This window comes from Ostrea edulis, chromosome 10 (genome assembly GCF_947568905.1).
Source record: "Ostrea edulis chromosome 10, xbOstEdul1.1, whole genome shotgun sequence".
Lineage (NCBI taxonomy): Eukaryota > Metazoa > Mollusca > Bivalvia > Ostreida > Ostreidae > Ostrea > Ostrea edulis.
Genome location: NC_079173.1, coordinates 32,487,467 through 32,511,185, shown reverse-complemented (window position 1 = coordinate 32,511,185; position 23,719 = coordinate 32,487,467). Strand labels below are relative to the sequence as shown.

The following is a 23,719-nucleotide window of genomic DNA, read 5'->3' as shown; positions in this document are numbered from 1 at the left end:
AATCAATGTAAACTGCTGGATCAATGTAAACAACTGAACCAAGGTAAACTACTGAATCAATGTAAACTGCTGGATCAATGTAAACAACTGAACCAAGGTAAACTACTGAATCAATGTAAACTACTGAATCAATGTAAACTGCTGGATCAATGTAAACAACTGAACCAAGGTAAACTACTGAATCAATGTAAACTACTGAATCAATATAAACTACTGAATCAATGTAAACTACTGAATCAATGTAAACTTCTGGATCAATGTAAACAACTGGACCAATGTAAACTACTGGACCAATGTAAACTACTGGACCAATGTAAACTTCTGGATCAAGGTAAACTACTGGACCAAGGTAATCTAGTGGACCAAGGTAAACTACTGAACCAATGTAAACTACTGAATCAATGTAAACTGCTGGATCAATGTAAACTACTGGATCAAGGTAAACTACTGGACCAAGGTAAACTGCTGAACCAAGGTAAACTACTGGACCAATGTAAACTACTGGATCAAGGTAAACTACTGGATCAAGGTAAACTACTGAACCAAGGTAAACTGCTGAACCAAGGTAAACTACTGGACCAAGGTAAACTAGTGGACCAAGGTAAACTACTGAACCAAGGTAAACTAATGGACCAATGTAAACTACTGGATCAATGTAAACTGCTGAACCAAGGTAAACTGCTGAACCAAGGTAAACTACTAAACCAAGGTAAACTACTGAACCAATGTAAACTACTGAACCAAGGTAAACTACTGAACCAAGGTAAACTACTGAACCAAGGTAAACTGCTGAACCAAGGTAAACTACTAAACCAAGGTAAACTACTGAACCAATGTAAACTACTGAACCAAGGTAAACTACTGAACCAAGGTAAACTACTAAACCAAGGTAAACTACTGAACCAATGTAAACTACTGAACCAAGGTAAACTACTGAACCAAGGTAAACTACTGAACCAAGGTAAACTACTGAATCAATGTAAACTTCTGAATCAATGTAAACTACTAAACCAAGGTAAACTACTGAATCAATGTAAACTGCTGGATCAATGTAAACTACTGAACCAAGGTAAACTACTGAACCAAGGTAAACTACTGAATCAATGTAAACTGCTGGATCAATGTAAACTACTGAACCAAGGTAAACTATTGAATCAAGGTAAATTACTGAACCAAGGTAAACTACTGAACCAAGGTAAACCACTGAACCAAGGTAAACTACTGAATCAATGTAAACTACTGAACCAAGGTAAACTACTGAACCAAGGTAAACTAATGGACCAATGTAAACTACTGGATCAATGTAAACTGCTGAACCAAGGTAAACTGCTGAACCAAGGTAAACTACTAAACCAAGGTAAACTACTGAACCAATGTAAACTACTGAACCAAGGTAAACTACTGAACCAAGGTAAACTACTGAACCAAGGTAAACTACTGAACCAATGTAAACTACTGGACCAATGTACAGTACCCGCAACGTTATTCTTGACATGATAAACGATAGGACACGATACACGCACTATAGGACACGATACACGCACGATACGATAGGATACACGCACGATACGATAGGATACACGATAAACCTGATAAACGCAAAACCTGATAAACGATCTTCACGATACACCTGATAAACGCAAAACACGATAAACGATCTTCACGATAAACGGAAAACCTGATAGAAATGTTGTAAATTTAGAAATGATTTAGACAGAACGAAATTTTGATACCTACAACATAATTACATTATGTTGATAATAATTTTGAAGGATTTCAATGCTCAGTATATACCTACATTATGGACAACGCGGATTTCTTGTTTTCCGCGTTCTCGCGATGGGAAAAATCAAAAGGTAACTCGGGAAAACCGCGTTCTCATCGCGGGATGACTATTAGTTACCTGTCCCTGTCGCGGTAACATTTGTTTAAAACATTGATCGGTTTTGTACCATAAAAACTCTTTAATCCACGGTCGTACGTTTTTTTTTTTTATTTGTTTTTTTATGCCATCACAGCTAAAATAAAAAAGAAACTAATATATATACGGCATTGAATTCATTATTTGATATCTATATGAATTTTCTCAGCCAATGATTCTAAAATTTACATTGTCACCTAATGTTTAATATATAAGTTATACAGGGAATTAGCTAAATGTAATATGATGTAGTGATATCATGCTTCAGTAGCTCTCTTATGCTAATGTATATTACCTTGAATATGAAATAAAACCAAGTAATATTGTGTGTGTAGCGAGGAGGGGGTTATTTTGCATCAAGCTCTAAGTTCACGGCTCATTCAACATCTCAAGTTATTTTCATAACGACCGCTTTAAAAAAATCAACCGCACTACACCTGTTAGATATTTTAACACTATGAATGATAATTGATAGTCATAAGTAATTGGAACATATTTATTTGATTTGATATTTTGTTAACAAAACATAAATAAACTGTTTAAAAAACATAAACTAAACCCGGCTTGTTTTAAATTCGCAATTTTGAAACGCTTAGTGTGTAAAAAATTCAAATAATCATCAAAACCAGCATAAATTTCCAGTATCTACACGTACGACCATTGGTACATGTGTACATGTACAAGCAAAAAAAAAAAAAACAACGATGACAGCGGAATCGTGCCCAGTTGAGCAGAATTTCGGGGGATACAACACCCTTGCACCCTTTTAAACTTAATCTTCTAAATGTGCGAAATACAATGTCCCTGAGAATGCTAGCTGTCAAAACACGGCTGATACACAAAATCAGAAATAAGGACGCGCACAAGTTCAGCAGTTGCTATATAGGTAACATACAGGTGAAAAAATCGGAAGAAAAAGAACCATTATCAAAATACATGTATGTGACAAACAATGTAATTTACTGATTTTCCCTTTCAAATCGAAACTTTCTATTTTTCTGTTAATGTTAATTACAAATAATTGTTTCTAGACAAACAAATGTTTATGAACTTCAGATGAAGGAGCTTTCAGATTTACTGTCCTCGGTTCGCTCGACGGACGACTGCCTACTTTCCAGGCTACTTAGAATTAAATTGTGATAAATTTTCACTCTCTCTGGACAGACAAATAGCTCTTCTTCTGCCTTAAAATCGACAACTTTATGTTCTCCTTCAAATATACCGACTTTTCTCGATTCCTAAAAATAGCTTCTTTAACAAAACGAATAAAGGTTTCGGAAAGTATCGTACTTTTTCATTAGATTTTATATACGATCCCGATAGATTCCGAAGTTACACGATAAACGATTTTCATGATAAACGGAAAACCTGATACACGCAAAATACGATACACGATAGACCTGATAAACGCAAAACACGATAGAAAACGGAAAACCTGATACACGATAGGATAGGATACACGCACGATACGATAGGATACACGCACGATACGATAGGATACACTCACGATAGAGCACGATAGGAATGTCAAGAATAACGTTGCGGGTACTGTAAACTACTGGATCAAGGTAAACTACTGCGTTATACTAGAGGTATGATAGTGGGATACGTTAAATTAATGAGCCTATGTAAACTAGTGGGTTAAGGTTTGGAATGTCTGCTGAGAATGACATGTCTTTATATATATATATTAAAGACTGAAGTAACTTTTGTCCTGAATCTAAGATTTATGCAGGGGTTAAAAGTTCTTCAAGCCAGAAGTCCAGGACTAGCAAATTCTGTTTTCGGACTCAGCAATTATATATGCTGGAAGTCTTAGGAACTTGCCTATAATTGTATAATTGATTATTGATAAATGAAAATAAAAATGACCTGCATTTCAGAACAAAAATGTCTTGACAAGTTCAAGTTCATAACTATATTTTTTTGTTTTCTTGCATGCGACCTGTCAAGATAGATCGTCGAAGAGGCCAATTCGAATAAAAAAATTTAAATGAGTAAATTAAAAATATGAATACTGGTTTTTATTTAGCCATTTGATGATGTAATATAAAAACAACATATTTCTAAAGTCAACCTGGACTTGGATATTTCCACATGGGTTTTGAAAAAAAATTGGCCCCTCAAGTCCCTGGCATCAGCATATGAGAAAAATTTCACCCCTGTTTATGTCTCATATCTTGCCTAAAATATTACGCTCATCAATCTATTGTGTCATTGCCATAATATTGTGTTTTTAGCTCACCTGAGCTTTTCTGATCGCCTGTTGTCCATCATCTGTCTGGCGCTGTACGTCTGTCAGTCTGTCTGTAAACTTTACATTTTCGACTTCTTCTCCTGTGGTTCACTGGGCCAGTTATAACCAAACTTGGCCAAAAGCATTATTGGGTGAAGGTCTTTCAAGTTTGTTCAAATTAAGGGCCATGCCCCTTCAAGGGGAGATTATCACAAAGATGCAAAAGTAGGGTGGGGTCATTTAAAAATCTTCTTCTCAAGAACCACTGGGCCAAAAGAGCTGAAATTTACAGGAAAGCTTCTTGACAGTTCAAATTCAAGTTTATTAAAATCATGGACCACGGGGGATCAAAATTATACATACAAATATATTGGAAATATCTTTAAAAATTTTCTTCTCAAGAACCACTAAGAAATCTTCTCAAGAACCACTAAGCCAGAAAAACTGAGATTTACATGAAAGCTTCCTGACAAAGGGCAGATTCAAGTTTGTTAAAATCATGCCCCCAAGAGTAAGATGAGGCAGCAATAGGGGATCAAAGTTTTACATACAAATAAATAGGGAAAATCATTAAAAAATTTCTTTTCAAAAACTATTGGGCAATGCAAGTGGAAATGTACATGAAAGCTACCTGACAGTGCAGATTCAAGTTTGTTCAAATCATGGCCCCAAGGGTAGGAAGGGGCCATAATAGGGGATCAAAGTTTTACATACAAATATATAGGGAAAATCTTTTTAAAAAATTTCTAAAAAAAACTACTGGGCAATGAAAGTGTAAATTTGCATGAAAGCTTCCTGACATAGTGCAGATTCAAGTTTGTTAAAATCATGACCCCTGGGGCTAGGATGGGGCCACAATAGGGGATCAAAATTTTACATAAAAATATATAGGGAAAATCATTAAAAATGTTCTTCTGAAAAATCACTGGGCCAGAAAAGTTTACATTTATATGAAAGCTCCCTGACATATTGCAGATTCAACATGCGAATATATAGGAAAAATCTTTAAATATGATCCAAAGTGACTCAGGTGAGCGATGTGACCTATGGGCCTCTTGTTTTATCATGTCAATGACATGGTGGGTGATAATGTTTTTTTTCTATTATTGATAACATTTATTTTCTTTAAGGTTGAGAAACTAGACAAGATGGTGACAGAAATGGCGGGGTTTAAACAGTAAGTACTCTGACTCCGTTTGTTTGATTGTGAGATTGAGGTGTAAATCCATGCACGATCTTCATTTGTACATGCATGATTTAGTTAGTTTGATTGTAAGACAGGGTGTAAATCCAAGCACGGTCTTCATTTGTTCATGCATGATTTAGTTAGTTTGATTGTAAGACTGGGTGTAAATCCATGCACGATCTTCATTTGTACATGCATGATTTAGTTAGTTTGATTGTAAGACAGGGTGTAAATTCATGCACGATCTTCATTTGTACATGCATGATTTAGTTAGTTTGATTGTAAGACAGGGTGAAAATCCATGCACGATCTTCATTTGTACATGCATGATTTAGATGAAGATGGGAAATGTGTTATCTCTATTTCTTTCCCCAACAGGACATACATGGTATGTGGACAGACTTACTCTCGTAAAGTGGACATCGACAGTCTCAATGTGTTGGCCAGTTTAGGGGCCTCTGTACACAAGGTAAATGTGAGAATATTGTTAGGTCACCTGAGTTGCTCAGGTGAGTTATTATTACATGTTTTATCTGCTGTTGTTAGTCATATGTTGTTTGTCAGCCATAAACTTAATTCTAACATTTCCAGCTTCTCTGGAACATCTGAACAATTGTGGTATAATTTATAACCTCTGTGGGTCAAGGGAAACAAAAATGTGAATTTCCTGGACTCTGCCTCCTTGGGGTTTAAAGTAGTCTTCAAAAGTCTTCTGTTTTACCCTGGGCATAACCTAATCAAATCATTAGCATGATCATAATAAGCAATGAACCCTTCACTAAAATTGTGAAATTCATGATTCCTGGATTCAGAGTTCATGCCCCAGGGTGGATCTAAGCTGGACATGTATTATTACGCATTGCATGTACGTGTATATATCTTAGAAAATCTTTTTCTTTACTTCTGAACATTGGGAAGTCAAAATGATTATATGATTACAATGAGTATTGAACCCACTACCAAAATTATCGAATGCATGTGTTAATTTTTATGTATGAAAGGTGAAGATAATGAACAGTGATCAATCTCATATCTGTATCCAATACATTCAGCTATTGATATTTATATTACATGTTGTGTCCCGTCGATATTTACAGCAAACTAACAACTCAATTACATGACAAATGGGATGACTTTAGTTATCATCGTCAGCTTCCCATATTTATGTAGCAATATTCCATTATCACCTTTAAGTTCATATGGTGTTTATGTCTCTCAACTGATTCAATACTTGAGAGCATGTTATGCATATGATCAATTTTAGATCAAGACAGGTTACTGTGGAATCATCATTGTTGGTGGGGGATTGATCTTCATGGATTTCGTAGGTCACTCTTACCCACAAATTTACATGACTTGAACATTTTTGTTTAATAAATATTTCAAATGAATTTTGATTATCAAAAACACAATTCTGATAAAGTTTTATTATTATGATTGTTACAACATTAACCCTGTTATTTTTCTTTTGAACAAGCTGTTAAATGTTAAACCAAAAACAATGGAATTGTTTATTTTGAGTTCTTTAATTATTTAAACCCACACCGACAGTGTACTCAAAAGTGATAATTGCATGCATTGTTTTAAAAGTCCAACGTACTTGAAAACCCCTCTGATTACTTCCGTTTTGTCTGATATTTTGTAGAGTTATCTTTCCTAGTGACATCGTATCGCTTACCTACGAATTACATCCCCACGAACCAGAAAAATTTTGTTTACCTATGAACATTGGCCCCCACAAATTAAACTGATTCCACAGTATAGACAAATAAGTTGAGGTTACTGGGTTTTAATAGTCTCGTTTAAAGTCAGCATTTCCCAAGTCAGCATTTCCCAAATGCTATGGTGATTTCAATGATTTTCAAATACAATCTGTTTTATATCAATTGTTAGGCCGTTCTTTACATCCTGATTTTGACTGCGGATTATTCTGTTTATATTTAATCAAGATATACACGAAGGGCTCATGGTGGGTGTGACCCGTCGACAGGGGATGCTTACTCCTCCTTGGCACCCCATTCTAACTTCGTAACTTATATTTACTTGTTCTATTGACTGAGATATAAAGTTTATCTGATCAAGTTATAGGGCTCTTAGCGGGTATGACTGGTCAACTGGAGATGCTTACTCCTCCCAGGCATCTGATCTCATCTCTGATGTATATATGTGTCCAGAGTTCCTTGTTTGCATTATTCTCAACTTTTAATTTTCTATGATGTTTTTGAGATCAATTACAGTTCATTGTTTTTAATTGTTTATTCAATACATGCCTTATGTTGATGTGTTTAGCATGTGTAAGTCTGAATATACTATACTTAACTGTTACAGATTTGTACAGACATCAGGTTACTGGCCAGCTTTAAGGAGCTAGAAGAACCATTTGAAAAAGATCAGATAGGTAAAAAGAAAAAAAATTTCATGCACATGTATATGAGGGGTAAACAAAATCTAGGTTTGTGTCCTACACAACTCAAATATTTCAATTTCAGCCATTCAATGTATACATGTATCCCTAACAGTGTTAGGCTAACACATATTATTTTGTGGCAGGATCATTGTGAATCACAAGAAGATATGGTTATTCTATCTGTGTAGGGTTAATGTCACTCACAATCACACATTGTTATTCTGTATCACAAACACACATTGCTATTCTGTATCACAACCACACATTGTTATTCTGTATCACAAACATACATTGTTATTCTGTATCACAAACACACATTGTTATTCTGTATCACAACCACACATTGTTATTCTATGTCACAAGCACACATTGTTATTCTGTATCACAAACACACATTGTTATTCTGCATCACAAGCACACATTGTTATTTTGTATCACAAACACACATTATTATTCTGTATCACAAACACACATTGTTATTCTGCATCACAAACACACATTGTTATTCTGTGTCACAAGCACACATTGTTCTTCTGTATTGTTATTTTGTATCACAAACACACATTGTTATTCTGTATCACAATCGCACATTGTTATTCTGTGTCACAAACACACATTGTTATTCTGTATCACAAACACACATTGTTATTCTGCATCACAAGCACACATTGTTATTCTGTATCACAAACACACATTGTTATTCTGTATCACAAGCACACATTGTTATTCTGTATCACAAACACACATTGTTATTCTGCATCACAAGCACACATTGTTATTCTGTATCACAAACACACATTGTTATTCTGTATCACAAACACACATTGTTATTCTGTATCACTCACAAGCACACATTGTTATTCTGTTTCACTCACAAACACACATTGTTATTCTGTATCACAAACACACATTGTTATTCTGTATCACAAACACACATTGTTATTCTGTATCACAAACACACATTGTTATTCTGTATCACAAACACACATTGTTATTCTGTATCACTCACAAACACACATTGTTATTCTGTATCACAGTCACACATTGTTATTCTGTATCACAAACACACATTGTTATTCTGTATCACAAACACACATTGTTATTCTGTATCACAAACACACATTGTTATTCTGTATCACTCACAAACACACATTGTTATTCTGTATCACAGTCACACATTGTTATTCTGTATCACAAACACACATTGTTATTCTGTATCACAAACACACATTGTTATTCTGTATCACAATCACACATTGTTATTCTGTATCACAAACATACATTGTTATTCTGTATCACAAGCACACATTGTTCTTCTGTATTGTTATTCTGTATCACAAACACACATTGTTATTCTGTGTCACAAGCACACATTGTTATTCTGTATCACTCACAAACACACATTGTTCTTCTGTATCACAAACACACATTGTTATTCTGTATCACAAACACACATTGTTATTCTGTGTCACAAGCACACATTGTTCTTCTGTATCACTCACAAACACACATTGTTATTCTATGTCACAAGCACACATTGTTATTCTGTATCACAAACACACATTGTTATTCTGCATCACAAGCACACATTGTTATTTTGTATCACAAACACACATTATTATTCTGTATCACAAACACACATTGTTATTCTGTATCACAAACACACATTGTTATTCTGTATCACAAACACACATTGTTATTCTGCATCACAAACACACATTGTTATTTTGTATCACAAACACACATTATTATTCTGCATCACAAACACACATTGTTATTCTGTGTCACAATCACACATTGTTATTTTGTATCACAAACACACATTATTATTCTGTATCACAAACACACATTGTTATTCTATGTCACAAGCACACATTGTTATTCTGTATCACAAACACACATTGTTATTCTGCATCACAAGCACACATTGTTATTTTGTATCACAAACACACATTATTATTCTGTATCACAAACACACATTGTTATTCTGTATCACAAACACACATTGTTATTCTGTATCACAAACACACATTGTTATTCTGCATCACAAACACACATTGTTATTTTGTATCACAAACACACATTATTATTCTGCATCACAAACACACATTGTTATTCTGTGTCACAATCACACATTGTTATTTTGTATCACAAACACACATTATTATTCTGTATCACAAACACACATTGTTATTCTGTATCGCAATCGCACATTGTTATTCTGTAGTAGTGATTTACAAACACGTATTGTTATCTGTAGGTTCCAGTGCCATGCCTTACAAGCGTAACCCAATGAGAAGTGAGCGTTGCTGTGCATTAGCACGTCACCTTATTTGTCTGGTTCAGGATCCCCTAATGACCGCGTCCGTGCAGTGGATGGAACGGACGCTTGATGACAGTGCTAACAGGTAAAGTAATCATAGCAAAAAGCAAAGGAATCATAGAAACAGGTAATCATAGAAACAGGCAAAGCAATCATAGAAACAGGCAAAGGAATCATAGAAACAGGTAAAGTAATCATAGACACAGGCAAAGTAATCATAGAAACAGGCAAAGTAATCATAAAAACAGGCAAAGTAATCATAGAAACAGGCAAAGTAATCATAAAAACAGGCAAAGCAATCATAGAAACAGGCAAAGTAATCATAAAAACAGGCAAAGGAATCATAGAAACAGGCAAAGTAATCATAGAAACAGGCAAAGGAATCATAGAAACAGGCAAAGTAATCATAAAAACAGGCAAAGGAATCATAGAAACAGGTAAAGTAATCATAGAAACAGGCAAAGCAATCATAGAAACAGGTAATCATAGAAACAGGCAAAGGAATCATAAAAACAGGCAAAGCAATCATAGAAACAGGCAAAGCAATCATAGAAACAGGCAAAGCAATCATAGAAACAGGCAAAGGAATCATAGAAACAGGTAAAGTAATCATAGACACAGGCAAAGTAATCATAGAAACAGGCAAAGGAATCATAGAAACAGGTAAAGTAATCGTAGAAACAGGTAAAATAATCCTAGACACAAACATGATAAATTGTGAGTCAGATGTGTTGATCAAGTTAGATATGTGTTCAGAAAAGAAAAATTGGAGTTGGACTTTTGATTGAAATGGAATACACACATTTCAGATTAGACAGTCTAAACTGTAGTAGTTTTAAGCAAGGATGAATTTATTGTAAGTGTGTTTACTATAGCCTTTGTTAATGGTGTTAATTTAATGGCGTGGGATGTTTTTCAGGCGGATCAGTTTGCCCGAAGCCTTTCTGACCGCGGACATTATTCTCAGCACTTTACAGAACATTACTGAGGGATTAGTGGTTTATCCAAAGGTAAAAGTACAGCCGCATGTCAGAAGTTTTTTCTCCTAAGTAAAAGTACAGACCAATGTCAGGATTTTCTCTCCTAAGAATAATGTGTTTCTGTTAGATTCTATGAGAAATGAAAAACTCATTGTTATTTCCAGGTGATTGAAAGAAGGATCAATCAAGAGTTACCTTTCATGGCCACGGAGAATGTAATCATGGCAATGGTGAAAGCTGGAGGTAACCGACAGGTAAGGATTACATCACTCAAAACAACCAATTAAAAGTCACTAGTGGACAGAAAATTGTCAAGGTACAAACTATTGCTAGTGGCCAGATAATTAAAACATTTTCAAATGTTCTTGTAAAGGTGGCTCACAACATCTTGAAAAAGTTTATCAAATCAGCATGAAATGACTTAATCAAGAAAGATGTGATGATATGTATAAGTACATGTACATATGTCATAAAAACAAAAAATGTGCAAATTTGGAGTTTGAAACAAGACTTGCAAAAATGTATTTCAATCAATAAATTATAAACAAAATACACTGGTGGATTTGAACTCGGGATCTTTGGTTTAGTAACCCAACACCTTATCCACTAAACTAAGTTGATATACATGTACAATCAAATCAATCCATACAAATGATTTCACAAAACATTTGAATCGCCATCTTATGACATTGTATAGTACAGTGTAAAATGTATAAGTCTTGATGTGGTGAACTGCCTTAATTGGTTGTGTTTTGTTTTACATGTACGTCCCGTCGAGAATTTTTCACTAATATTGAGATGTCACCAACTGTAGTTAAAGTACCACAAATAGTGCTCAGGGCTCGGCTTTTAATGTCATATCTGATAGACCCATGATTCTCACTTTTATATTTTCGTCATAAGTGTAAATTTGTGGTACCTTACCTACAGCTGGTGACATCTCAATATATGAGAGAAAAATTCTCGATAGGTCATAAATATGATAAGGTTAATATTCCTGCCGGTGGACAGATAATTAATAAAGATGATTTTAGCCCACTAATGGACCTGTAATTAATAAAGTTAATGCTTGTATTATCGCTAGTGGACAGATAACTGATGTTAAAGGTGATAAAAATTAACTACTAGATGAAATTACCTCTGATACATAGGTATTGAGGTACTGAATTTGAAAATAATGTAGACACTCAAGATTACGAAAACTAGCTATTGCTTTTAAATAAAGAAAGAACTAGGGGAAATTGTTTATTTCCTGTAGTTTAGTTCCAGTTATGTTTTCTTATCCATGTTGCGCATGTACTTGTAGTTCATCTAATTAATTGTGAAATGAATATATTTCAGAGCTGTAGTTCTGTGTTTATTTCAGGATTGTCACGAACAGATCCGTGTTTTGTCTCAGGAGGCGGGACGTGTCGTTAAACAGGAGGGGGGCGATAATGACCTGGTCGATCGGATCAAGAAATCGGATTACTTTAAACCAATCCATGATGAGCTGAGCTCACTTCTGGATCCCAAAACGTTTATAGGGCGAGCTCCAAGCCAGGTTAGTATAACGTATGTGAGGATCCAGTTGTTATCCTTTAAGTTATAGTGGATCTAAGAAAGGTGGAGGGTGTGAAATAGCTTGTAAACACTTCTCCTCCAATATGGCTTATAGGATAGCCTTGAAATTTTGGACAATACTTCATTATCATTTAATGATGTTCACTTTGATCTGACCAGGGATCGAAATTAAATATTTTCCTACAATTTACAGTGGATCAAAGAGAAGTGTTTTATAGATGTTTTCATTGTATTTTAACATAACAGTCATTATTTTTGTATCATATACAGTAAAATACATGTATCTGTATCTCGAATATGGTTTATCTCGAATACCCCGCTTGAGTCGAAGTCGACCGCCGGTCCCAGCCGTTTTCCCTATATAAATAATTAAAAAAACTTCTGATATTTCGAACACGGTAATCTCGAACACCCCGCTTATGTCGAAGTATTTTCAAGGTCCCATACTCTAAATTCACTTGGTTTATCTCGAAGTGCAGTCGATTGTCTGCTCTGCTTACCATACCTGGCATCATGAAGTCACACATTCACACCTGCAGCTACGTCAATTATAATTAATGACCGCTAATCCACGCTCGCCTTTTCCGAGTAGAACCAAGTCGCGATGAATGGTTCAACAGCTTAGGTGATTAGTGAAGCCTTCCAACAATACGGCTAAAGTTCACCGCCAATTATGAACTAACACCCGATTCTAGGGATGGTGTTGTGAATGACACATGCTCTATCATTAACATGTGGGTTAGATAAACGCACAAAATCGGCAAAGTACGCTTGAAGGTAATGCTCTTAATAACGATTATGCATTTAATAACACACGCTTCATCATTAAAACTAGCAGAGAAAACACGAAAATTTATTTAATAAACATTTAAAAGTGTTTTTTTTTTAAATCTGTCTTTTCTTTTTTGTTTCTTATGTGATAGGTTCTTTCATTACAATGCAATAACTGCATCTCAGTCGAGCCTGGACATCTTAAAGTAAGCATACAGGCACGATCATCTTAATTTTGAAACACAATGTCAATTCAATTGGATGTTTATATATATTTAAAAAAAACCCGAAATGTTTGTCTTTGAAATTCCACAATATTAATTTATCAACTTGTATTAAACTGTAAGAAACGGCAACGGGGTTGTTGTTTATAATGCAAATCCCATACTATGCATCAAATATCCTTCTTCAAAAATATATCCAAGATCGATTTTGGATATCTCGAACCCCTGGATATCTCGAAGTTTTTTCGAGGTCCCTCGGACTTCGAGATAGAGATATTTTACTGTACAACAATGACAATAGTCACATCGATGTTGAATCTTTTCTCCATCTTTTCCCTCAATGCACAAAGTACCGCTAATAATGTCTATGTTCCTGCTCATGCTTTCTCCAGTATATTATGCAGTACAATAAGGGGAGGGGATTGTAATTATATTATGCAGTACAATAAGGGGAGGGGATTGTAATTATTATGCAGTACAATAAGGGGAGGGGACTGTAATTTTATTATGCAGTACAATAAGGGGAGGGGACTGTAATTTTATTATGCAGTACAATAAGGGGAGGGGACTGTAATTTTATTATGCAGTACAATAAGGGGAGGGGATTGTAATTATATTATGCAGTACAATAAGGGGAGGGGATTGTAATTATATTATGCAGTACAATAAGGGGAGGGGATTGTAATTATATTATGCAGTACAATAAGGGGAGGGGACTGTAATTATATTATGCAGTACAATAAGGGGAGGTGACTGTAATTATATTATGCAGTACAATAAGGGGAGGGGATTGTAATTATATTATGCAGTACAATAAGGGGAGAGGATTGTAATTATATTATGCAGTACAATAAGGGGAGGGGATTGTAATTATATTATGCAGTACAATAAGGGGAGGGGACTGTAATTATATTATGCAGTACAATAAGGGGAGGAGATTGTAATTATATTATGCAGTACAATAAGGGGAGGGGACTGTAATTATATTATGCAGTACAATAAGGGGAGGGGATTGTAATTATATTATGCAGTACAATAAGGGGAGGGGACTGTAATTATATTATGCAGTACAATAAGGGGAGGGGATTGTAATTATTATGCAGTACAATAAGGGGAGGGGATTGTAATTATATTATGCAGTACAATAAGGGGAGCTAGGGATCTTTATCGTGCCACACCTGCTGTGACACGGGACCTCCGTTTTTGTGGTCTCATCCGACTGCCCCATTTAGTTGCCTCTTACGACAAGCAAGGGGTACTGAGGACCTATTTCAATCCGGGGAGGCATTATGTTTTTAACAAAAATTTGATATATTTTTATCAATGTTTTTCAATGTAACTCCGTGTAACAGTAATAGTAAAACATGGTGACACGTGCAAAGGTACCACAAGGGTGGGAGAACTTTGATATTTTAAGAAAAGGGAGAGTCAAAAGTTTTTATCAAAGCAATCACATTCTGCAAAATATGCAGGTGCGAATTTAAGTATGCAACAGGATCGCATTACATGTAGCTGAGTGGTTGGGAATTCGTCTTGTGACCAGGAGACGATGGGTTCGAGCCCCTCTCAAACCTAAGACATATACATAGGTAGTGATTATTCCTTCACTTAACACTCAACATTTGGAAGAAAAAGTGAAGAGTTTATGTTGCCTTTTGCTTTATTGTCTTTAAATAAATATTACTTACTTTTACTTATCTTATTCAATAAAATGCGTTAGAAATTAATGTTTGCATTTGTACAGAAAAGAAATTTGTTCAGGGTCCTCATTCTTGAATTCATTAACTTATTTATAGCAGAAAATGAAATCGAACTGAAAACCCCCCAGAAAACCGAGGATTTGTTTCCTGAACCGAACCGGAAAATATTTGAACCATGATTGCCCTGGTTGTGCTACTTTGATTATTGACCCAAAATTTACATCATTTTTGTATTATCAATATGTCTCTAAATGAATATGAAATTGCATTATTCATTTCTTTTATTGGTGGATTATTCACATATGATCAGAAATCAGCAATACAGAAAATGGAAGAAACTTGTCACTAAAAATACGGATCTGCCTCCCCCTGTAAGAGCCTCGACTAATGTACGGATCTGCCTCCTCATGTAAGAACCTCGGCTAATGTACAGATCTGCCTCCTCATGTAAGAACCTCGGCTAATGTATGAATCTGTCTCCTCCTGTAAGACCCTCGGCTCATGTACAGATTTCCCTCCTACTGTAAGACCCTCTGCTCATGTACGGATCTCCCTCCTCCTGTAAGACCCTTGGCTCATGTACGGATCCCCCTCCCCCTGTAAGACCCTCGGCTCATGTACGGATCTCCCTCTTCCTGTAAGACCCTTGGCTCATGTACGGATCTCCCTCTTCCTGTAAGACCCTTGGCTCATATACGGATCTCCCTCCTCCTGTAAGATCCTTGGCTCATGTACGGATCTCCTTCCTCCTGTAAGACCCTCGGCTCATGTACAGATCTCCCTCCTCCTGTAAGACCCTCGGCTCATGTACGAATCTCCCTCCTCCTGTAAGACCCTCGGCTCATGTACGGATCTCCCTCCCCCTGTAAGAGCCTTGACTAATGTCCCTACAATACTGTCATACCCCGGATACATGATCATCAAAAATGAAATAAGCTAAAATGAGGAAAATACTAGACATGATAACAGAATAAAACCTTTAGTTGGCTCCAGTACGATTTGTCATGCTTTGTCTGTGGGAAATATCTGACGTCACAGCTCCAGTACGATTTGTCATGCTTTGTCTGTGGGAAATATCTGACGTCACAGCTCCAGTAAGATTTGTCATGCTTTGTCTGTGGGAAATATCTGACGTCACAGCTCCAGTACGATTTGTCATGCTTTGTCTGTGGGAAATATCTGACGTCACAGCTCCAGTAAGATTTGTCATGCTTTGTCTGTGGGAAATATCTGACGTCACTGCTCCAGTAAGATTTGTCATGCTTTGTTTGTGGGAATATCTGACGTCACAGTTTGTCTTGAAAGGCTTACATATCACAACACAATAAATGGGAATTACAGGTTTATCGTAAGGACTGTCATGTGACTGCAGTGCATTCCAGATTTTGAGAAATTTACAGAATCATTCAGTTTCTCTGAATGAATGAAATACATTGTTTACAACTGAAGATCTGATGATAATGAATAAATAGCCGAATGTTCCATTCCTCATCGTAACTTATTGATAAAGTGACACCTGCTTTTACTAAACAATGGAAATACACTCAGTGGACAGGTGAAGATAAGGAACAGCAATACATTTCATGAATACTGATACCATAAAGAATATAGAATTGAGAGTAGGACAAACACGGACCCCTGGAAACACCTAAGCTGGGATGTGTTTCCGAGGAGGAGTAAACATCCTCTGTTGACAGGTTACAACCACCGTGAGACCTGTATCTTGATCAGATAAATGGGGTAATCCATAGTTAAAATCAGTATATAAAGAGTGGCCTAAGAATTAACATGAACACATCAGACAGCATTTGACCCAATGACAGATTATACAGTACAGAATGCTGATTTTAAATGAGATTTAAGTGTCAAACCCCTGTAACATTAACGTAATCAATAACATTGAATTAATCAGTAGCGTTAATTTAATCAGTAGCGTTAATTTAATCAGTAACGTTAACTTATTCAGTAACGTTAATTTAATCAGTAACATTAACTTAATCAGTAGTGTTAATTTAATCAGTAACATTGAATTAATCAGTAACATTAACTTAATCAGTAACGTTAATTTAACCAGTAGCATTAACTTAATCAGTAACACAGAACATGACCTCACATGTGGAATCACTATTTGCAGGTGATATATTTTTGTCATATTACCAACATGTCCAGTATATATATATATATATATATATATATATATATTATAGTTACTATATTTGTTTCTTTTTTGTAGGTGAAAAAGTTTATAGAAATAGAGGTGGACCCAATCTTACAGAAGTATGCCGACAAATTGATGAGAGTGGGGAAAGTATACCTCAAAGTCTGACGTCATAGTTATCAAAGCGTGACACTCCAGAGTTCTGCTACAGTACGGCCAACGCGGATCCCGTATTTTCCGCGCTCCCCTCGCGGGATAGAGCTACCGCGGTATATCTCAGGTAACCCTGTATATCCCGCGCTCCCCCCGCGGTCCCGCTGTCCTCGCCGAGGTCTTACCTGTAGATGATTAATGCCATCAACAAACGCGAGTTATCTCCCGTTAACGTAAAAATAAATACTTATCATCAACTGAAAACAGATCGTTTGTTCAGCAATACTATAAATAAATCAATTGCCATATACATGTGCATGCACCGCTTGTAAAAACACATTTTACAAAAAATTCTCATGTTACCTTTATTGAACCATACATTCAATATAAGGGTAGATTACCATATACCAATGTCGGAAGATGACCATATACAAGTGCATATATATACGCTTTATCCGTAAACCGGCAAAGGTAACTTCACGAAAACTGATTATCCCTGTCAGTATCAATCACATATTTGTGGTTTCATAAATTGTTTTTCAGGAATTTAATTCTATACAATGAATTTGTACAAATATTTAAAAACAAAACAAAACATGGATAACATAAATTTATATCAAAGTAGGGGAAAGAAAACCTTGCATCAGCAAATTCTAATCTTTATAAAATGAGAGAGAGAGAGAGAGAGAGAGAGAGAGAGAGAGAGAGAGAGTACTATTTAACATACTGACTGGACTGTGAAGAAACGGTCATGGGTATGTGTATATCTGTTACATAACACGCCCTGTCTGCTTCAACGCCTCAGACATCGATCGGCGCATGCTTTACCCGTGAAACAGCAAAAGTAACTTCACGAAAACTGATTATCCCTGTTAGTATCAATTACAGAGTGGTGGTTTCATAAATTATTTTTCAGGAATATAAGTCTATACATGTATTTGTACAAATATAAAAAACATGTATCACGCAAATATTAAAGTAGGAAAAGGAAAGCCTAGCATCATTAAACTCGATATAAAATTTGAGAGGGGGGAGATAAAACGTGTAAAGTGAGGACAATTTTTAACGATTTGACAAAAATCTGCCCAAATTACGTCTCCATAAACGTGACCCGCAGCATAAGAAAGATGTAGATACAAAATGTTAGATTAGAGGGGACAAGTGGTGTGAGGATATGTTCTAATTAATATTCTCTCAAAACCATTTTTTTCCCAATTCGAAAGAGAGTATTAGATAGGTGTCCCTATAGCTATATAAACACAGTACATATTTGCCTTTACATCAACATGCGTGTATTCTCTTCTAGACATTGTGAAGACGTCCTAACTTAATAGGTTTCATTGTGTAGAGAACGTCTCGGGTATGTGTATATCTGTTATAATAACACTTCCTGTCTGCTTCAACGCCCCAGACCTCGATCAGCGCACGCTCTACCCATGAATCTGCTAAGACAACATTAGACTAGCCACACAAACACCGCTTGGTAATCAATACAAATAAAGCATCAATCTAATTAAGTTGGATCCAAATTCTCAAATTTTAATTAAATTTTTGGGGCTTTGAATATAAGAAAGAGAGGAAAAAAACCGCAATGCATATTTTAAGGGATATAATATAATACCAAAAAGTAGATAACAAGTAAAACGCAGTTTTGGGGTATACACCACCCCTGTCGTATATGTGTGGCCTTACTCTACAGCGTATATTAAATTTTGATTTAACATGCAATTAGAGAGTAATTTTGATGATACTGACATTCATATGTACCGTAATAAAAAGGAATTAGTAAGTTGTAAGCGAGGAAACCAGCACATGACGAAGGAATTAAAAACAAACACCCTAGTTTAATTACTGGTAAAATTTGTTGCGTATAGGTAATTGTAAGCCGATAAGTAGATTCCATGCCCTGGAGTAGAGACATTACAATTTTGACATCCTGTATTCGACGCGTTGAACATATACACACAGGGTCTTCTCCCCCGTGTGTTGTTTTAAGAACACGTGCAGCAGGGACCCAACAGGTGTACATATAAACGATGTTCGATTGAAATGAGAAAACAAAAATCTTTCTTTTAGCATATAAAATTTACATTTTTTTAATTCATAAAACATACAAAATAATATTTTGTTATTAATAAATTTTTGAACCAATTCTCGAAGTCTACACAAACGCCATTAAAACAGGCAGAACATATTAATCTTGCACTCGTATACGGTATAGATCTATTTGTATTATTTTTTCACTGTAAAAAATATTATGACACAGCTCCTAATCCTTATCATTAAATGTAGCATAAATAAAATGTTTTGTTTTGGGTTTTTTTAGAATAAAAAAATCGGAGCTGTATTAAATATGCTAAATCCTAAGTATATCTGGTTTTAGTAGGTCCCTGATTTTCTTTTTCTTTTTTTCTAAAATGATTTATTTAATATACCGGTATGTAATGCGAAATAGCTGGCCATAAGCAAGCCGTACTCATTTTCTGCTGACGAATAAAACAGCTATCGTACAGTTAGTTTGTCCTAACAGGTAATTAATGGTACTTCACACCGCGGCGGTGTAAATCTGCCCCGCGATGAAATCCCGCGGAGGGTTAGCGCGGGAAGGATTAACATACCGCGGGGGGAGCGCGGTCTAATACGGGATCCGCGATGGCCGTACTGTACCAGGGGAAACCACTCCTGCTGGCTAACAATTTGTCCTGTGTTTCAGAAATGTACTGAATAATGTTCTGTTCATAACCATTGAACATTGAGAATCATGGATGAAATTTTTTTGCAATTCAATGTTTCTCAAAATTGTTTGAATGTAGAGCAGGAATTGCCAAGATTGTGAGGTTATGTTATTTAGAAATAAATAAATTAAAAAACAAACAAACAAGAATTGACATACAAGTTTTTAAGGCAAGTGGACCTTAATGTTTCTAGGGCACCCGAGTAAACTCAGGCGACCAATTGCAGTTGGTCAGCGTCTGTCGTCACCTGTCATGTGTTAACAATTGGACATTATTAACGTCAATTTTTTATAACTAACATTCGAATTTGGTGTAAAACTTGAGCATCTTTGGGACAAGTGAGATATGAATTGTAAAGAGGGTGTTGCACAGAAGCGGGAATTTTCCCTAATCGGAGCTCCATGCCAGCACTCGTGACGTAGAACTGACCTTCATTCATATTCATACTCATTGCGTATTTGCCATTTAAATACCTGAAGGATTCCCCGGTACTAGGAGTAGGGACAAGCCTAATACATTTTATGTGTCAATACATTATACATGTAGTCTAAAGATAAATTTTGAAATCGTGAAAATTAAATTGTCTTCTTTTTTCTGAGTATCATATACAATGTATACGGTTACATGTTACGAGTGTATCAAATATTTAATACTCTATACTACTACAGTCCAAAAGCTCTTAAATTCTTATGCATTATTTTCAACAACCAACAATTGGCAACTGTACATGACTCTGGCCACAAAACAAAATATGGGAAGTTTAATACGCATTAATAAAGTTCAACATTATTCGAAGTACATGCACCTGTAAAAATTTATTCAGCATAGCAATTTGCTACTGGAATACATATAAATTCAAACTGTTTAACTGTTTGTTTGGCCTTGAAGTTTTTCTTCCAAAGCTTTGCAAATTTCACAACGATTTTTCGTAAAAGGCACCATGCCTTTGTCAGCAACTTTCATTCAGAAAAACATACAAGTTCTCATTAGCAGCCTTGACTATTAAAACACATGTATTGCATGCTATATTCGACGTGTTTGTTGAGAGTCCTATTCACAAACTAAACAGTGTCCAGGTTGGAAGCTTATTTCAAACTCAGCACATGGTAAAACAGAGATTTGACATGTAATATTTATAAAAACTAGAAGCAAGTTTCAATTAAAAACAAAATCTAGATGAAAAACGCAATATGAACACACAAAAAAATGTGTTCGTGAGGGAGTCGAACCCGGTCGTTTTAAAAATGGAAACATCTTTACATATAGGAGTCGACGACCATATCCACTGAACCACGCAGTAGACCATAAATGTCTAAGGGAAATTAACGTAAAGGTGAAGTTGAAAATAATACCAGTGAAGTCGTTTTGATTTTTTATACCCCCCGAACGAAGTTCCGGGGGGTGGGGGTATATAGGAATCACTCTGTCTGTCCGTCTGTCTGTCTCCAAATTCATGTCCAGGCCATAACTTCTTTGTTCTTTGCCATAGGCATACCATATTTGGCACACAGGTGGATCACCATGAGACGATGTGTCAAGTACCTTCATGACCTCTATATGACCTTGACCCTTGACCTCAATGTCAAAATTAAAGGTTTTTTACAATGGATTCATGTCCAGGCTATAACTTCTTTTTTCTTTGACATAGGCATACTATATTTGGCACTCAGGTGGATCATGAGACAATGTGTCAAGTACCTTCATGACCTCCATATGACCTTGACCCTTGACCTCAAGGTCAAAATTAAAGTATTTTTACAATGGATTCGTGTCCGGGCCATAACTTCTTTGTTCTTTGACTTAGGCATACCATATTTAACACACGAGTGTATCACCATACGATGATGTGTCATGTACCTTCATGACCTCCATATGACCGTGACCTCAAGGTCAAAATTAAAGGTTTTTACAATGTATTTGTGTCAGGGCCATGACTTCTTTGTTCTTTGACTTAGACATACCATATTTGACACATGAGTGTATCACCATGAGACGATGTGTCGGGTACCTTCATGACTTCTATATGCTCTTGAACTTTGACCTCAAGGTCAAAATTTATCATAGGGTTTTGACATAGTCATACCATAAGACATGGGTGTACATTTGTATCACCATGAGACTATGTGTCATGTACATTCATGACCTCTTTATGACCTTGACCTTTGATCCCAAGGTCAAAATTATAGGTTTATACCATTGATTTGTGTTCGGACTATATCTTCCATTTTCTTCTACAAAGGCATACCATATTTTTACAATCAGGAAAGAGGAATTTATACCTACATGTATTAACAACACCCTTTGGGAGATTGGGGTAAGCGGGAGGGGGGGGGGGTATTCTCATAAAAATGCCTTCGTGAAACACAATTTCAAAGCGACAGTTTTTTAGAGGAAAACTCGACGAACATCTTCATGCTAAATTTATTTTGTTTCACGGAGGCAGTTTTTCTGAAATTCGGGGATACCCTTCCATTTTAACGCTAAAAATCATATAAATCGCTTATTGTTTGATTTAAACTCGAAATATTTTGTCAATACACGTCTTTTAAACTTATTATACCCCCCGCAACAAGTTGTGGGGACGTATACTGGAATCGGGTTGTCCGTCCGTCTGTAGACGCAATGGTTTCCGGGCTCTAAAGCATTATCCTTTCCACCTACCGTCACCATATCGTATATATGGACTACCCATGGGATGAAGATGTTCCCTATCGATTTTGGGGTCCAAAGGTCAAGCGCACTGGACATCGAAGTGGCAATATGGTTTCCGGGCTCTAAAGCGTTATCCTTTCCACCTACAGTCACCATATCATACATATGGACTACCCATGGGATGAAGATGTTCCCTATGGATTTTGGGGTCAAAAGGTCAAAGGTCAAGCGCACTGGACATCGAAGTAGCAATATGGTTTCCGGGCTCTAAAGCGTTATCCTTTCCACCTACAGTCACCATATCATACATATGCACTACCCATGGGATGAAGATGTTCCCTATGGATTTTGGGGTCAAAAGGTCAAAGGTTATGCCCACTGGACATCAAAGTAGCAATATGGTTTCCATTTAAATTCTTTAACGGCTTTTTTCATCGCATGGAGATGCTGTGTTCCTAGATACCTTTTGGATCATAATACTGAAGTTTTACCTATTACCAACACCCTTTGGGAGATTGGGGTAAGCGTTGCTCACAGTACCTCTAGTTTTTAAAAATTATTGAATCAAGACATACGTTCCAATTGGTTTTGCAGATGTATCATATTTGAATAACTTAAAATTTTCGATCTTTCATGCAACACCTTTAGGGATATTAACATGAGACGTGCAACACCTTCTTTCAGGACTCTCTGCTCTCCTGGGACCTTAG

The 23,719-nt window shown here is 36.0% G+C and overlaps 2 protein-coding genes across 4 annotated transcripts in view; both read left to right on the top strand.

The window, feature by feature from the left end:
- Positions 1-20,500, top strand: part of LOC125665810 (adenylosuccinate lyase-like) — a 35,318-nt gene extending 14,818 nt beyond the window's left edge. Inside the window, exons 6-14 of one of the 3 annotated variants that reach the window (XR_007366380.2) lie at positions 5,288-5,334; positions 5,722-5,812; positions 7,672-7,741; positions 10,011-10,158; positions 10,993-11,083; positions 11,218-11,307; positions 12,420-12,596; positions 15,622-15,758; positions 17,545-17,685. Coding sequence is in view for 2 of the 3 variants with exons in the window: in XM_048898692.2 (XP_048754649.2) it covers positions 5,288-5,334; positions 5,722-5,812; positions 7,672-7,741; positions 10,011-10,158; positions 10,993-11,083; positions 11,218-11,307; positions 12,420-12,596; positions 17,545-17,637 (807 nt within the window). In the remaining variant the exon portion in view is untranslated. Of the gene's footprint in view, positions 1-5,287; positions 5,335-5,721; positions 5,813-7,671; positions 7,742-10,010; positions 10,159-10,992; positions 11,084-11,217; positions 11,308-12,419; positions 12,597-15,407; positions 15,582-15,621; positions 15,759-17,544 lie in introns of those variants that run through there. The other 2 variants (XM_048898692.2, XM_048898693.2) reach the window with 2 other exon arrangements.
- LOC125665806 (uncharacterized) overlaps positions 1-23,719 on the top strand; it is a 247,148-nt gene that overhangs the window by 146,910 nt on the left and 76,519 nt on the right. The window lies entirely within an intron of this gene.